The sequence below is a fragment of the Tupaia chinensis genome, unplaced genomic scaffold (genome assembly GCF_000334495.1).
Source record: "Tupaia chinensis unplaced genomic scaffold, TupChi_1.0 Scaffold141490_1, whole genome shotgun sequence".
Taxonomy (NCBI): domain Eukaryota; kingdom Metazoa; phylum Chordata; class Mammalia; order Scandentia; family Tupaiidae; genus Tupaia; species Tupaia belangeri.
In genome coordinates this window covers 236,253-253,217 of record NW_006201352.1, presented here as the reverse complement: position 1 = coordinate 253,217, position 16,965 = coordinate 236,253, and the positions used below count along the sequence as shown (strand labels likewise).

Below are 16,965 nucleotides of genomic sequence, written 5' to 3'. Positions count from 1 at the left end.
ATCAGGAGCCTTCTCATGCGCAACTCCCTTGCAGAGCTCCGTTTCACACTTGTGCCAATGTCTGGGCCCAGTTTTCTTTCAAGTTTACTTGTGGCCCAACCCACAGCCTAGTGAAGGGAGCTGGATCCCACACGGCTGATCGTGTGGTCTAAGCCCTAGACCCAGAGGCCTGAAACCACGCCGGGTGTGTACGCACCCCAAATCCCGAGGCTCTTTCTCCTTGAATTAAGCGATTTTGGGATATAGTGTTCTTTTAAGAGTCTGATTTGGGGGGCATTCAAAGGTGTGATGGGTCATCTACTGGGCTCCCACATGGCTGACCGCAGAGTCCTGGACCTGTTGGCTTGAAAATCACACCAGATGTGTGTGCAAGTGTGCCCCCAATCCTAACAGAATGGAGAAGGGATTGTGGGGTGGCCATCCCCCGGGTGGGTGACTGACTTCTCACTTTTGCTCTCTGGTAAGCACAGATGCCCTATGGCAAAAACCTTAGAATAAAAGCCACATTTCGTTGAGTGAAGGAGTGGGAAATACAGCCTCAGCGCGGGCTGGAGTGCCCTGCTTCCTAGCTCCCTGCTACGATGTCTAAATCTTACAGCCTTGCCTTTGAGCCTGTCGCATATTTTTATGAACGGTCACTCAATGTGCATTAACTCGTGATTTACTTTCTAATCAGAAATTTGGAAACTTTACCCAAGTACGACCAGGTAATTTCCAATGAAAATATTCAACATGTTAAGAATAACACCTGGTGTCAAACATACTTACTTTCACATCCTTTGATCTGGTACGTTTTGTGTCACCATCATGTCTTTTGATTTAGTCAGTGGTGTTCTGTGTCAATACAAATATTAAAAATATGTAAAATGCACCTTTTTTTTTTTTTTTTTCCAACGTGCCAGAAGGCATGTGTTCTAGCCAGAGAGGAAAACAGAAAGCACCCACACAAAGCTTGGTGATACCACAATCCCTTCTCCATTTCGCCCTCTTGACATCTTGAGTGTGCATGCGTAGGCGCACAACTTCTTTTTCAAACTGCTGGGTCTGACACTTAAACCATGTGGTCAGCCATGAGGGATCCAACTGCCTTAACCACCAGGCCACAGGGTGGCCCATAGATCACTCTCGTCCTATGTCATTTCTGTCTTAGAAATGTCTGTGTGACTAAATTCTCCCAAGGTTTTGTCTGACACTGTTACAATAGTCTATTTTTTAAATTAAAAACTTTGTCCCACTTTTATTTTTATCTGGTTTTAAGGAAAAGGTAAGCATCCCATTTACTTTCCTGAAGGTTACCGAGTTTTATCAACTCCATTTATTGACGGATTGAGTTTCTTCATTCAAGAAAAAAGTACCATGTCCCAAACCCACACATGTAGGAATGAAGTGCATTTCTAGACTTTCTGTTCTATGGCAGCCCCAGCTTACATATTATAGACTAACATTTCATTTTCCTTTCCTGATTTTTGCAGTTCCTCTTTACACGTGAAATGTAGAAGCAATGACTGTACCTGCAGAAGGGGAAAATGCTATTAGGATGGCAACTCTAGACTTTATGATGTTGTCTTTGTACATAAGAACAAGCACCCTTTGCAAATAATCTGGATGCTTGAGTTTTGTCCCCCCCCCAATGTGGTGTTTTTGTTTTTTCCCCCCCCCCCCCCAGTGTTAAATTGCATGTTATTCCTGATTAGAAACCACTATTAGAAAGGTCTTGATAGGCCAGTAAAAGGCATGGTGATTAAGGTGTTGGATCCCACATGGCCGACTGCACGGTTCAAGTCCAACAACTGGCAGCTTGAAAGACACTGGGCACATGTGCTTACATGCCCCAAATGCTGACAGGAATGGGAGAGTAGACTGGTGTGGCCATCCCCTTTAGGGAGTCTCTGGTGTGTGCACGCGACCTATAGCAAAAAGAGAATAAAGGTCAGACTGTCAGTAATCTGATGATCAGGTGGGACTTATGTATCATCTGGGCCAAAGTTTTTGGCTTACAAATGAAATTTAGACACAGAAAAGGGAAGGGCTGTGGCCCAGTTCACACAGGGATTTGGCAAGGGGGTTGGGACCAGGACCCGCTTCTACCTCTTCTCCAGGGTTTCCTTGTACAGGATGGACCTAATAATCCCTGTCCATAAGTGCCTCCCTCTGAGGGCTGCAGGCTGGCAGGGTGCCCGAATCCATTAAGGGCCCACAAAGCCCCTTCTGCCCCCCACCCCCAAGCTCCCCATCACACAAAGCCAGTAATCCACAATGAAGAGAAAAGATATTTAATTATTTCTCAGTCTAATCTCTTAAAGCGCTCAAAGTGTTTTCACAAGTGCAAGGGATGGGGATTGTTCTCAGCCAACATTTACCAGTGATTCCGACACACGCAAAAAAACTCCAAATCACGGTGCTTTATACTTACTTTTAATTTCTGCACTGAAAAAAAAAAGGTAAAAACGATGACAGATTAGTTTACAGTGACTTCATGTTTGCCCTTAAATTAATCTTTGCTCTTGGGGGCAGAAGGGAGAGAAAGACAGAAGTACATCAAAGCATATTGGTGAAATGGTGACCAGGACACCTCGGTCTGGCTAACAAGGGCTCTCAACGCCTGGACATGGTGCCGTCAACACGCTAGCTTGTAAACCGACAGGCAACAGTTAAGATATGTTAAAAAAAAAAATCCCACAATTCCATTCCTAAAAAAAAAATCAAGCACAAAATTTGACAATGAAATACATCCAAGGTTTCTGTGTGTCCCCATCTGGTCTGGAGACAGCCACGTGGTGACTCCCCCGCACTACCGGACAGTCATCTGCCCTACAGAATTCCAGCTTTGCTGAGCCACGGCCGCCGTCCCCTCTTCTCGCCGATAGCGATGCCCTGCGGGTAGGACAGTGGAGCCACGCGCCCACCTACACAACCCTCCGCAGACAGCAAAAGCCACTGGGGCTGGGTCTCTGTGCTTTTGAGGCTGTTGCCTCTGGAATGTTCCGCATTCAAGGTTTGGTTGGGCTGTGGGTTTTTAGTTATGCTCCACACGTTGTTTAAGTGCTCGCTTTATTTCCCATGTGCAAACTGTTACTGCCTAAAGCTTTCAGAAGGACACGTACAGACACGAACACCCTGTAGAGAGACGAGGGTAATCCTGAAGGCCCTCCTCCCTCCTGAGGCGGGGTGGGGCGGGGGGCGTTACAGAAATAGTTAGAGAAATGACATGTTCCGCGGCAGGTAAACTCCAGTCCCTGATTCGGTCCCTCCGAGGGAGGAGGGGCTCCTCAGTAGGTGATTGTCCACTCCTTGACAGAGGCGTCGTGGGAGGTCGTGACCAGCGTGTGCTCGTCCAGCCAGGCCAGGCTGCTGACGTGGTGTAGCCGGTGTGCATCTGGGGAGAGAGGGGCTGAGGTAAGGCAAACACACTTCTCTGTGCCTAGGCCTCAGACCAGGATGAGGACCCACCTACATCGCAATCACATACAGAGCCTCCAGAAACTTGGCCCCGGACCCCGGTCAACCAGACCCCCTTGCCCTTTCTTAGGATGAGTCTAAAATGATGGGTGGGCAACATCGGCCTCACGGTGATGCCAGGCCGGGCACTGTTTTGCTGTGCACTGCAGGATAATTAGCAGCATCCTGGCCTCTACCCCCGTTCCAGGTCCTGACAACCAAAAACATCCCCTCCCCACCAAGGGGCGTAAAAGTCTGTTCCATTTTATGTACAGAAGCAATGACATACACACAATAAACGAGCCTGTCCCTCTTTGTGGAGCCTGTCCCTCCTTGTGGAGGGAAGTGACAATAAATAACAAGGTTGATGCACTCGGGACTAGAGGCCTGGGCTGACACTCCCTCTGTGAGCTGTACCATGGGTGACTGGACTCCAGGCCCTCTGCCCTCTCGCTATCGTCCACTCCCGATGCTGATGGTGAGACACTGCCTGCATGTTTACGGATGTCCTGGCTTGCAGGTCCTGACGGGCGAGTCTCAGAACTGTTCCCTCGAGTCCTAGTGGCCCCCTACCTCTAAGTCTGCAACCCCAAATGAACCGGGGCACTCAGGCCTGCTCCCTGGCTCCCCCACACCCTGTGCCAGGAGTCAGCCGGCTGGTGGCACATAGGCTGCTGCCTGGGGAGCCCCAAGGCCAGAGCAGGCCTCGGCTGTGAGGCTGGGCTCCAGCTCTGCCCACCAGCACGCCGATGCTGTTCGGGTGAGAACTCAACTACGTTTACAAAAGCCCACTCTGGAGCCAGTTCTGACCACATGAAAGACACACACACACTGGGCCCGACTCCCTGTATCACTAGCTCCTCTGCACTATTTTGTTGCTCCGTTTTATTTATGAACTTTTTGCTTCTCCCTGTTAAGACTGACGATATCCTTCTAGATGAGGACGCTCACAGAATCCGTCCCACACCTCCGACCCCAGCCTGTGCCCAGGAAACACTCAGATGCGGCTTCCTGGTGTCCTCCCCGCTTGCAAGTTGGGAGTGAACTGGGGGTGGGGAGGGGAGAGATGCAGAACTATTTTCAAATAGAAAAGGTGCCATTTGTTCTACTAAAAAGGCTAGCTCCTGTGTAGAGAAGAATGAGGAGCCCAGACTGCACAGGAGGGGTGCGGCTGGAAGGCAGCGGGGACGGGAGGCTCTTGAGGAAGGTTTCTGAGACCCAAGTCAAGAAGGTGCCTTTTCACACTGCCACGAGTGAGGGCACTGCCATATGGGTGGAAGCAATGTCATGGAGGGTTAAATCAAATACACTATTAAAACGATGTTACAGCAGTCAACAGGTAGTGTAGAGGTTAAGGTACTGGACTCCCAGATGGCCGACCACAGTTCAAGTCCTGGATCAGGAGGCTTGAAACTCATGCTGGGCCTGTGTGCATAAATGCCCAAAATCCTGAGCAAAAGAGGGACTGAAGCAGGGCCGTTTCCCCCCTCCACCACCACCACCCTAAAGGGTGATTTCTCACTTTCTGTCTCTCTGTATCTCTCTGGCAAGTATACATGCCCTATAGCAAAAATCTCTCTGGAAAAAAAAAAAATGTAAAATAAGAGTAGAAAAAATTAACATCTGTGAGTGGCCTATATTACATGAAGGGTCTACATCAAAATTCATAGATATGGTATTATAAAAAAACTGACAAAAAGAAAGTATGGGGGTGGGGTCCAGTAAGTAACATGATGGTTAAGGTACTGGACTTCCACATGGCCGACTACAGTTCAATTCCCTTACCTGTTAGATTGAAAATCACACTGTGTGTGTGTGTGTGTGTGTGTGTGTGTGTGTGTACCCAAAATCACGAGAAAAGAATGGAAGAGAAGGATTACAATGTGGTCACTCCCCCTGGGGAGGGATTTCTCACTTTCCCTCTCTGTCTTTGGTGAGCGCACGAGCACTATGCCAACAACCTAGAAAAACAAAAAATAAAACCAAACCAAGTAAAACCAACCAACCAAACAACAAAAACAAAAAACCGTGGGGACCAGCAGGTGCAGAGGTTAAAGTGGCAGGGTCCAGAGTGGTTCAGGTCTGACTTGGCAGCACAGTACATGTGTACCCAAAATCCTAAGAGGAGAATGGAGAAGGGATAGTAGCGTGGCCTGCCCCAAAGGGGCAATTTCTCACTTTCTCTCTTCCTCTCTCTCCTTCTATGCCTCTCTCTGGCCAGCATTTTGCCCTCTAGCACGACTTAAAAAAACATATTTGTGCCCTCAAGAAAAACTAAAAAAAAAAAAAAAAAAAAAAAAAAGTAAACATGGATTTCAAAATTATTTTGCACCAAAATAAACTCATACTTTAAATCCATTTTCCCGTAGATTTTTGAAGACCCCCTCAGATTTCTCCTGGACAACAATGTCTCGAGGAGTGAGAGTTTGGTTCCAGACTGCAACTTAGAGACCGAGTGTGTGTCGGGGGAGTGTGATGGGCTGTGATTTAGGTCCTGGGGCTGGGGGGTGGAGGTCACAGGTTGTGATTTAGGGACTACGGTGGGGAAGGGATGTGAAGCCTTTAACAGCAGGAACATGGAGCCTCCAGTCCCTCTGCAGGTCTAGAACAGGCCTAAGGGGCAGTTAGATGTTTGCTGGAGAGAAACAGCTCTCCCAAGTCACCTCCTCAGAAGCCCCAGAAGAGCCGCTCAGCCCTGGGGAGCTGGGCTCTGGGACAAGCTGTGCTAAGGTGTGTGGGAGGGGTGTCACCTTGGATCTTGACTCTGGTTTCTGGGTCGCTCAGTGTCCAGACGTACACCATCATGTCCATGCCCCCGGAGGCAAAGTGCTCATTGTCTGGTGACCAGGCTAGGCAGACGATCTTCGCATGGTGTCCGTAAAAAACATTGTTCTCCTAGTTGCAGATTGAAACAGAGAGGTGGTTCAGACCCGAGTTACCAAGCATCAGCCTGCCTCGCTTCTCAGCGACCGCAATGAGGGCCTGTCTATGAAGCGTGTGCTCCACGCTCCACACCCGGCCACCCTTACAAACCCTCTGGCTCCTCCTAGGAACCCCTGAGGCACTGGCTTCTCACACATTCGAGGAAGCTGAGGCGCAGCCCTGGTCCACTCACCGAGTAGCCATCGGCGACACTGAACACTGTGACCACTTTGCTGGCGTCACACACGGCGAGGAAGGCGCCGTCGTGGGAGTAGGCCACATCTGTCACGGGGCCTTTGGCCTCTAGGAGCTTGCCCTCGTCCTTCAGCGAGGTGCCCAGAATGGAGTACAAGCGGACATTGCCATCCTGTGAACAAGGGGCAGAGGAAGTCAGCCACTCCCCCATCACACACAAAAGCACCTGCCCCTTCTGCTGGAGGGAAGGGCCAGAGGAAAAGTGCCTTCTTCTGGCCACAGCACAGGTCCTGGCCTGGTGCCCTACACTGAGCTCCCCACTGCCAGGTGAGCTGCTCCTTCTCAATTTTTTACAAATTTATTTAATTTTGTTTAGTATCTTTTATTTTATTTCTTTTTAAAAAATTTGGAGATAGAGAAAAAGAGAAAGGAAAGGGATAAAGCAAACTACCAGTTCTGGGACTTGAACCAGGTAAGCTATGTGGGAGTCCAGTGACTTAACCACCACATCACCTGCCGGCCCCGAGCTGCTCCTTTCTACCTGGCATCCTAGGACTCTCAGGCAGCTCTCATAGGTTGCCTAATTACCACTCCAGGAGGCTGTAAGTTGATCCTTTCCCCCACCCGACACCAGCTCTTACCCTGTGTCTGGTGCTCGACTGTGAAGCTGCACTTTAAACATCCCCTAAGTTCCAGTGTAGGTGGGTGCAGCCAGATTTAGAGAACACGCCTGTACACGCAGTCTTTCAGTGAGGGCCACGGCTCTCTGTTGTGAACCTCTGGCCTTGTCACCTTGGCTCTGCCCGGACACTCTTCCAGGGGGTGGGTGGGAGTCTGGCTGCTCTTTGCAGAGGGTGCACACTACCCATGGGTGGTGCTGCCACCGCCTACACCAGGGGCCTCGCAATGCACAATAAACAGTGGCCGGCATGTGGTTCTCAATCAGAGCCTCATCTAGGACCTGACTCTGAAAAGTGTCACATGTGCCTGAACGAGCTGAGATGTTGGCACGAGTGCGACAGGGTGGCCAAGGAGGGGCGAGTGGAAGGCTGACATATGCCGGCTCCCACCACTGGGACACACACCTTCACTGTACCTATCCCAGAACCCATCAGTACTGCAAGCCAGTGCGAGGGGCCGGCGTCTACTCCTCTCTCTCATGACAATCCAAGGCTGCTCGGAAGGCAAACAGTCAGCCTGGCCTACCCTGCCGAGGCAGCAAAGGCAGAAGAGCTTGAGGATCCCAGACTCAGGAAGCCTCCTGGCTGTGTGTCTGTTCTCTTCTCACCCCACACACAGGAGGGGATCACGCTGGGATCACGCCCCAGTGGGCCTGGCTGATGCCTTGAGAAGTCAGACATGCCAGGTCTCTGAGCTCAGAAAGTACTCCTAGGTTCCATGGACAAGCCACACCCTCCTTGGCTCTCTCGACACCTACATGTGACAGAAGTCGGCTTCATGGTCTTGTGAGGGGAAAACTGCCCACAAAGGAAGCAGTCAACAGGACGAGGGGGGCTGTGCTCACGGGCCACCCTGAGAGCGTGAGGAAGCGGAGACACCTGCCAGCTGAAACGTGAGCCATCATAAGATAACGAGGCCCACGGGGTACGGCAGGGTGGGAAAGGCAGTGGAAGTGTGGACGGGCACCAACGGGACTCACAGGCTAGTCCTGGAGGACAATCATGAAAACTGCTGAGGCCTGGAGGTGTGAGCTAGGTCCAGCCTTTCGTTCGGTTTCAACTTCCTGGAACACTGCTGTTTGAAGGACCATCCCCTGCTCGCTCAGGAGGAGAATGAATGCCTAATAAGCAGGACGTGGTGCTGAGGCTATTCAAGGGGTCACCAGGTTTGAACCCCAGGTCTGGCCTTAAGCTCCTGCCCTAGGCTCCCGGCTATGCACCTGTGCACAGGCCAACACGCCAGAGGGTGGGCAGGAGGGGGAAAGGAGAGCGGTGACGGGCCATGTGAGCCTACAGGGACAGCGGGGACGTGCAGTGGAGGGATGGCAAAGTGTCTGTTTTTTTTTTGGAGAGGTTTTTGCTATAGGGCGCGTGCGCTCGCCAGACAGACAGAGAGAGACAGAGAGACAGAAAGCGAGAAATCCCCCCCCGGGGGGATGGCCACGCCACAATTCCTTCTCCTCCATTCTCCTCTCGGGATCTTGGGCACGCACACACACGCCTGGCATGAGTTTTAAGCCCCCAGGTCCGGGATGTGAACCGCGGTCGACTACGGGGGAGTCCAGCGACATAGCCATTACGCTAACTGCTAGTTCCCGGCAAAGTGTCCTTGATGGTACAGCAGAGCAGGACAGGCCCCAGTCGGAGCCAGCAGCACTGCTGACCAGAGTCAAGAGGAAGCTGTGCTGGGGTGAGAGTGGGGGAGTCTGCTGGGGTGGGCCCAGGACAGAGGGTGGAGCCACAGTAACAGACACAGGACACACTACACTCTGAACTCTCCACGGCCAAAGGAAATACACCCGAGGAGCAGAGGAAATGAGGTCTATGGCCTTCAAGGACGCTCAATAGTGATGAGTCAAAAAGAGCAATTGAATAGTTAATAAACAAGCCCCATTCTTCTTTTCTGAGGAAGAATGACCCTGGGTTCTCCTTCCTTTCACCCAGCCACCCAGATACCCTGACAGTGTAATGGCAGATCTCGCCAGGCCTTGGGCCATAGGAGAGTCAAACCTGAACTGGCCAGTGCACTTGTCCCGAGGGCGAGGGTGGGCCAGCAGCAGGCAGGCAGGCAGGCAGGGAGGGCTTGGGCCCATGTACTGCCCAGTTGGATGCTCCAGGCATGGGACAACGCCTCGGTGTAGCTCCTCACCCTCTCAAGTGAGACTACAGTGAGGAGCTCCATGCTCTGGATGCCCTGCCCTGTAACCCCTTACAGAATAAACGGGAGGGTGCCAGGAGAGACTCGTGAGGCAGGAGATGGGAGTGCTTGTGGGGCGGGACAAGTGGGGTGGATGCTGCAGAGCTAATGCCCCCGAGCGCTTCCCAGAGCCAGGCCCCGGCAGAGCCCTTCTGTGGACTAACCCACAAGCCCTCCTCGCAGCTGTATGACAAAGGCCATGGGCACCTCTGCACAGCTGGCTTCCCAAGGCCCTGCACAGGCATCCCCAGATGTAGTGGTGCGTGGACAGGCCAGGCCCAGCCCCCAGTGCAGGGCGGCACTTCCTGCCCCAGGGAGCGAAAAGGTCTGCACTCGTAGCTGCAGGCTGTTTTCAGTGGGGCTGTCTGCCCTGGGCTGGGTGAAGATGAGACAAGGGCGTCTGTACAGCACCTGGATGTGGCCCAGCAGGCAGTGACGGCCCTACGCCAGTTCTAGGGCACGAGAACAGAACTACGGACCACCAGAAGCCAGAACTCAAGGAAAACCGAAACGATCGAGCTGGTGCCACACCTCGGAGGTCTGGTCACTCTCTGCAGCCCCTGAGCCCACCCCACAGAATGCCATTCCTTTCCCAACAGGCCGTCCCCAAACCACCCAGAAACCCACATCAAGAGCGGGTGGGGAAAAGAAAAGACTCACCGCGCCCCCAACAGCCACAGTGTCTCCACTGGGGTGCACAGCCACCACCTCGGGCTCGTAGCCGGGGCTGTCGATGCTGAAGCACTTCTTCTGATCCTTCAGCAGCACGATCTGTAAGACACAGGGCGGCAGTCAGGGCAGCAGAGGTCCGGGACGAGTGGGTCCTCAGCACAGGGGTGCACTCTGGGCTGGGCTCTGTTCCAGCTTCATTAGGGGTTCGGGCCCACCTACTACCCTGAGCTGTCTTGTCCCTCATCTGTCAAGAGGGGACAGTGACGGGTCCCAGCCACAGCCATACCTCAACACACATGGGCTGTGACCACCACTATCGCTCCAGCGTTACCACTAGCACCAACTTCCTGCAAGCCTCTGACGTCGCCCATCAGACAATGTGCACAAGTGAACCTTGCAGGGCAGTTCTCACGGGCAAGAGAAAGCGCTGGAAACGGCCAGGATGGGCATGGCAGGCAGGGTGCCGAGCCTTCTGGGTTCACCGGGGCTCCTTGCTCTGTACCCCGGGCATCAATGGCCCTACCAAGAAGGACGAGGAAGAGGACAGGAGCACCACAGCGAGGTGAGTTTGGGAGCCATGCCTGTCCCATGGGCCCTGCATCTGTGTGTAGCCAAAGCTGACTGAGAAGCAGGGATCCTGGCCGCCACTGCCTCGCCAGCCCAGTCTGGCCCCACGTGGGGAAGGGGAAGGTGGACAGTGTTGATTTTTTTTTTTTTTCGGGGGGAGAGGTTTTTGCTATAGGGCGTGTGCGGTCGCCAGAAAGAGATAGAAAGAGAGAAATCATCCCCCAGGGGGGATGGTCACGCCGCAATCCCTTCTCCTTCATTCTCCTCCCGGGATCTTGGGCACGCATGCACACACACCCGGCTTGAGTATAAACCACCAGGTCCGGGACTCGAACCAAGGTCAACTACATGGGAGTCCAGCGACATAGTCATTACGCTAACTGCTGGTCCCGACAGTGCTGATCTCTTTAGAAATGACAGATGAGTCTAGCCCGAGTGTCCAGGTCCTTGTACAGATGTTCCCAATGAACGCTGCTGAGTGGGCTCGGCTTTGGACACACAGACAGACCGAGGCCTGATCCTGGCTCACCACCTGCTGGCTGTGGGGACAGTTCACAAATCACCTTGGGACTCAGTTTTCCAGGGGACAGCAATGTGGCGGCAATAAGACACCATGAAGATAGAATTCCGTCCTCTGGACGACCGAGCCACAGACGGCATGACGGATAGCGGCCAGTGTGAGCCACGCGCCTTGCTCCGTGTTCCAGCCCTAGAGAAGGTATCTAGATCTAACAGGTACCTAGATCATACACCCGCACATACAGTTCTCAAAGGCTGAGCTGGGACTCATGTCCTTGGCACCCCAGAATGCTTGCCCTCGGCCAGCACACGGGACCTCCCACCAGCTGGTGCGCACACACAGGCCGCACACGTGGGGACCCCTCTCCTGCCCTTCGATCCCTAACCCGAGCTCTGACCTACTGAGCCACTCCTCGGCAGCATGGCCTTGACCTGAGACAGCTCTGGCTCAGTCCCATCATGCCCCTGCCCAGGTACAGCTGTCCCCCTAGGGTAGGAGGCCCAACCCCATTCTTGGGCTTCTGCGTGTAGGTGCCATGGACAGGTGGCAGCGCCGACCCAACCCTGCTACTGAAGGTGTGCCCCAGGAGCTCCACCTCCACTACCTGGGTGACTCAGGAAAGGGACTCACCTGTGACCAGCAGGAGCGAGGGTACAGGCGTTTACTTTCCCAAATTTGTCTGAGACACTTAAATCTGGCTCTTTCCCGATCCTAAATCATGGGCCCCTACCAAGGGTTCTCCTGACCCTGACCAGTGACAGAGAGCTCTGCGGATGCTCCCTGGCCTCTGGCCTGTGATGGGAGTTCTGTTTAGGAGTCTAGTCTAGCCAGCAAGTAGTGTGGTAGTTAAGGCACAGGACTTCCACATGGCTGACTACAGTTTGAGTCCTGGACCCAGTGGCTTGCAAACCCCCCCAGGCACCTGAGCAGGGATGCCCAGATTCTAAGAGGATGATGGGAGAAAAGGGACAGTGGTATGGCCATCCCCCTAAGGGGGTGATTTCTCACCCCCTCTCTCTGTTGAGCACTCGTGCCCTATGGCAAAAACCCTAAACTAGAGTCTAACCTGGGGCAGGGGTCACAGAGTCTGGAAGAGCTTGATAATGGCTGGTCAGAAAAACAATGCGCATGCAAGTCCCAAGAATCCGGAGACTCCCCACATGCGGAGTGCTTATTCACACCTTCCACGCGCCAGGTGCCGGCGGGGCTGAGGCTGTGATCCTTGTGTGACCCTCGCCATGAGCCTTGGGAACAGTGAAGCCTCTGTGACCACTTTACATGAGGAAACCTTGGCCTGAGACACAGCACTGCCCCAGGTCCTACGGCAAGGAGAAGGCTGAGCCCAAGTCATTACTTGACCAGAGGCCAGGGTCGGACGCCAGGCTAGAAGAGCCCCGCTCTGGAGGCTTTGCGTCTAGCCTCTCCCGGACCCCCGAAGAGCTGTAGGCCGTTAGTCCACTAACATTTGCCCCTAACCGTGTAGGCTGTCTGCAGTAATTGCTTGGCAGGGAGTTCTTAATATCTAGGACACAGAGAAATCCATTCTCCCCGAAGCAATTAAGTTCGCAGAACGGAGGAGGGGCGGGTGGGCCCTGAATGGCAGTTTTCTCTAGCAGGGCTGTCACTTGTGCCAACGGGGCTCAGCCACCACCTGCCTTCTCCTATGTACACACCAGGGTGCTCGGGTCCACTGACAGATGACATTTGCTACACAGTAGAATTCTGTATAAAGTGGGTCAGGCTTGGATCTGAGTCAAGGACGCTTTGTTCCAAAAATTCCAAAGGAAAGGTGTGCAGGTGACCTCACTGTCTGGAAGGGAACCCAGGCTGTCAGTCCAAAAACCATACACTGCCCTTGCCCGGGTGCCACCTGCTGCCACGAGGCCTGGGGACATCACCTTAGCCTCCTCTGTCACAGGAGCCTAAAATGGTGCGAGGAGTTGGATACGTATTTATTTCTTCATCATCATCCCTGAGTCAGTCAGGGACTCTGCGAGGGTGACGTGAACACCAGAAGTCACACAGCTCCGGTGTGGCAGGGCCGGGATGTGAATATGAAGGAGACGGGACCAACCCAGCTGAGTCTCTGCAGTCCCTGCAGGCCGAGGGGTGTGGGCAGGCTCCCTAGTGCAGAGAGGAAGCCTGGCTCTGCCCTCTGCCAGCCGCGGCCAAGGGCAGATGACTTTCCATTCTGTGTCCCCAGTTCCTGCCCATATAAATGGGGGCAATACCCTTCCACCTGGTAGGGTTCTGGTAAGGCTCCCTGCATGTGTTCCCGTGAAGCCCTTGGCACGGTGCATGCGAGCACTGGCTGGCCAAGCTGTCCGGTCAGATGAAAGGAGTAAAGTGAGAAGCCGGGCCCCACACAGCTGTCAGCGCCGGTCCTCATCCCACCACTTCTAGCCAAAGTTAAGCCAGATACCTACCTGCCCGATGCACACGACCACCGTATAGCCCCCAGGACCGACAGCTAAGCACTTTGGTTGGACATCCAGTTTCACAACTCCTTGTCCGCTGTTAGAAAGAGAAGGGGAAGCATGTTACCGCCACGTGTATGCAGCTCAGTGTACACGCTAACTGCCACACCCCAGCATTTAGTGACTTGGGAATTCTCACTGTAATCTATACTGAAGGAGAGATTTGCTAAAACATGGGGGGAAAACCAATCCCCTTGTTCCAAGTGAAGAGAAAATAAATCATGCTGGAACCTGGTAGGAGGGATAAGGGGTTTCGAGAGGCAGCAAAGGGAACAGTTACAGTCCCTATTATTTATAGTAACTGTCTATTTCCCTGTCATTCCTGCCAGTCCCCACATCTGCTGGCCAGAGACTTGGGAGTTTCATGGTATGACAAAATTGAGCCCTGCCCCTTCCTTTAAAATCTACTGGCTTCTAATGGGTGAAAATCCTGTGTGATCTTTCAACTTGACTAACTGCTATGAAAACATCCAGAAAAAACTGGCATACAGGAAAACTGAAAAACGTAAATAGAGGAAACTTCTGTGTAACTGAGCAAAGTACGGTGTCCCAAAGGCTCCCTGGATGACCCCTGTGACGATGTCACTGAGTCCTGGCTGTCCTACAGGAGCCCTGGGCTCTCTTACAGCCTGACCTACAGGGCACAACAGGAAGACCTCTGCAAGGGAACGCTGAGGTCCGGGCTAATGCAGGGCAACGGAGAGGACTAGGGCCCAGAAACCTATGTTCTGAGCCACTGCTGCCACGACTGGGGGCGCTGGCCACTGAGTCAGTCAGGTGGACAAGGCTCTGCAACAGCAGGCACACCCTAGGACCAGCCGGCTCCACGCCCCTTTATGGTGAGGATGCCTGGGGTGAGCAGGCACCTCTGCGACCAGCCGGCTCCACGTCCCTGCATGGTGAAGATGCTGATTCTGTCCCAGGGGTCTCCACAGGGGTGTGGAGTGAGGGCAGAGTGTGAGAGCATCAATCCTGGGGGTGAGGACACTGCAGGTACAGAGGCTCTGTCAGAATCTGAGGTGGCGCTGGGACAGTCGCCCTCTGTTCCCACTTGTCTGCACTAAGAACTTCAGACACTTGTTAACAGCTTCTCTGCAAAATCAACCAAAGGCTCCCACACAAAGCCAAGGCGAGACCCTGTTTCCCAGCCAGGCTGCCCGTGCTCATCCTCCTTCGGCAGGTGCTCCTTGTACAGGCAGCTCTCAGGATCTCACCTGCCCTCTGCATGGCCAAGGCAGGCGTCGTCATCACCCACCTTTCCCGATGACTGGGAAACAAGGAGACCTGGGCAGGACCCTGAATGCAGGCTGCGCTGTTCTACCTACCCCCGGGGCAGAGCCTACACCTGGGTCACCTGGTCACCTAGACCACACAGCTTAGCCCGGAGCCCAAGGCCAGACAACAGGAGAATGATGTTCAGAGAAGAAAATGCAAAGAACACATACAATGTTACTAAGATATAATGAAACTGCTCCTGGCACAGAACCTCTGTGGGGGGGTCCATAGCTCATTGTGGAGGCCCCGATAGTCCCCCAGCTCCTGCCGTTCCCACTGGCAGCCCTCACCTGTAGTCCCGCAGCATGAGGTTGGTGTACCGCACGGTGTCATCCATGCTGCAGCTGATGAGCTGCCCAGACTCGTCCACGGTCATCCTGGACACCTGGTTCGTGTGACCCTTCCCAGCGAAGGAGTCGTTCTCCCCCGTCTCTGAATCCCAGTAATGTGGGGCAGGGTTAAGGAAAGGCCTGGCCTGCAGAGCTAAGGCATCTGCTCATCTGGAGGCGATCAACAAAGACCATGTCAGGAAGAGGGAGGCAAGCACAGGGCCTGGGGAGGACTTCCAGTGGATGACAGAGAGCAGACGTGGTGAAGTCAGTGAGAGGGCCCAAAGGAAAGTCGTACCTCGTGACGCGTTTTTGCATAGAAAAACGCGTCATGACTTTTCAGAAGCAGTGAAATCGGTCTCCCGGGACGACACCACACAGGCTGCTTACCAGATCACAGAACCCTACTGCAGCACCAGCTACTCCTGATAACAGTACTCTGGAAACGCCCTTGTCTGGTGGGCTTCTACCGCAATGGAATGAAGCCACGTGCAGAGCAGGTGGCCCAGAGGGAAGTTGTTTTTTTCCCAAGAATTTGTGTAGACATTTCGTTTTTTTTTTTTTTTACCCATAACCTACTGACAAGCCTAGGGTCATCAGCAGGTAGCTGGCTGGGACCCAATGCACAAATGATGGGGACCCAGGGGTCGTCGAGTATTGACCCGGAACTAATGCACCTCTTCCGGTTTGTGGATTCAGAGCCAACACTCAGGCATGGCTCAAAGTGTGGCTCACACAGTGAGATTCTGTCTTTAGATGGTCCCTTTGGGAAGCTAGGTATGTATTCCTCTGTTGGCACTTTCTGGGGAAGTGTCTGCAGTATGGAGGCACCACACAGGACACAATAAGGAAGCCGGGCAGCTGGCCTGCTGAGGACAGCATGAGTGGAGAGTCTGCCATCCAGGAGGCAGGATCTAGGGCCTTCTCTACCTCCAGCTGGCAGCTCGACCATTCAGTTCCCTGAGGTTTCAGTGAGGCAGACTCCAGTGTCCTCTCTTCAGTTTATGGGGAGAACTCCCTGGACCTTGTAACATTTCAAAGTCTAAGATGGGCAGAGAGAAAGCAGGTCTGTGAAGTGTGACACAGGGGGGGTCCTGGAAAACCCCTAGAGGTACAGCATGCAGACCAGAGGACCCTCTACACAGAGCGGCCTGGAAGTGGGAGCAGTGCTCCCAACACTCATGGCGCTGTCCGACCTGTGCTGCGTGTGGGTGCCTGTGTCCCGGGCACAGGACAGTCTTGTGGGGGCTTACCAGTCCCAGGCCACAAAGGAAAAGCACACAAGGAACCCCTACCCTTGGGGGAAACCAGACGACTCATCCGCAGAAATCCCCGGCAGAGAAGTCTGTGAAACGGCCCCTTATGCCTCCAGGGAAAACCTCCTCGGGAGCTGTCCCAGCTGTACGAGCTTTGGGACTTCAAGGCAGGCCTCTAGCCCTCTGAGCTCGTTTCCCCAGTTTTAAAATAAGGGAAGCATACTAAAGGGATTCAAGATCCTTTTGAATTCTAAGACTCAATGACTCTTGAATTGTGACAGGGACCAGGCTGTTATTTCGGGAGAGCAACAACTGAAGTTCAGAGAAGCTACTCAACACGCTCATAGGAGCATAGGGAAAGTCGGGTCGAGGCCTGGAGGTGACGAGGTCTTGTGAGCAGATGCAGGTGCACCTCAGAGACCAGCGCTGCTTGGAAG

The 16,965-nt window shown here is 53.4% G+C and overlaps 1 protein-coding gene across 1 annotated transcript in view; it reads right to left on the bottom strand.

Annotated features, from left to right (window-relative positions):
- Window positions 1-2,399: 2,399 nt before the first annotated feature.
- WDR1 (WD repeat domain 1) overlaps window positions 2,400-16,965 on the bottom strand; it is a 44,060-nt gene continuing 29,494 nt past the window's right edge. The window contains exons 10-15 of the mRNA XM_006163181.3: window positions 15,234-15,390; window positions 13,618-13,705; window positions 10,093-10,203; window positions 6,554-6,727; window positions 6,189-6,333; window positions 2,400-3,376 (exon numbers count right to left, since the gene is read on the bottom strand). Of these exons, the coding sequence (XP_006163243.1) occupies window positions 3,270-3,376; window positions 6,189-6,333; window positions 6,554-6,727; window positions 10,093-10,203; window positions 13,618-13,705; window positions 15,234-15,390 (782 nt within the window). The 3' untranslated portion in view covers window positions 2,400-3,269. The remainder of the gene's footprint in view (window positions 3,377-6,188; window positions 6,334-6,553; window positions 6,728-10,092; window positions 10,204-13,617; window positions 13,706-15,233; window positions 15,391-16,965) is intronic.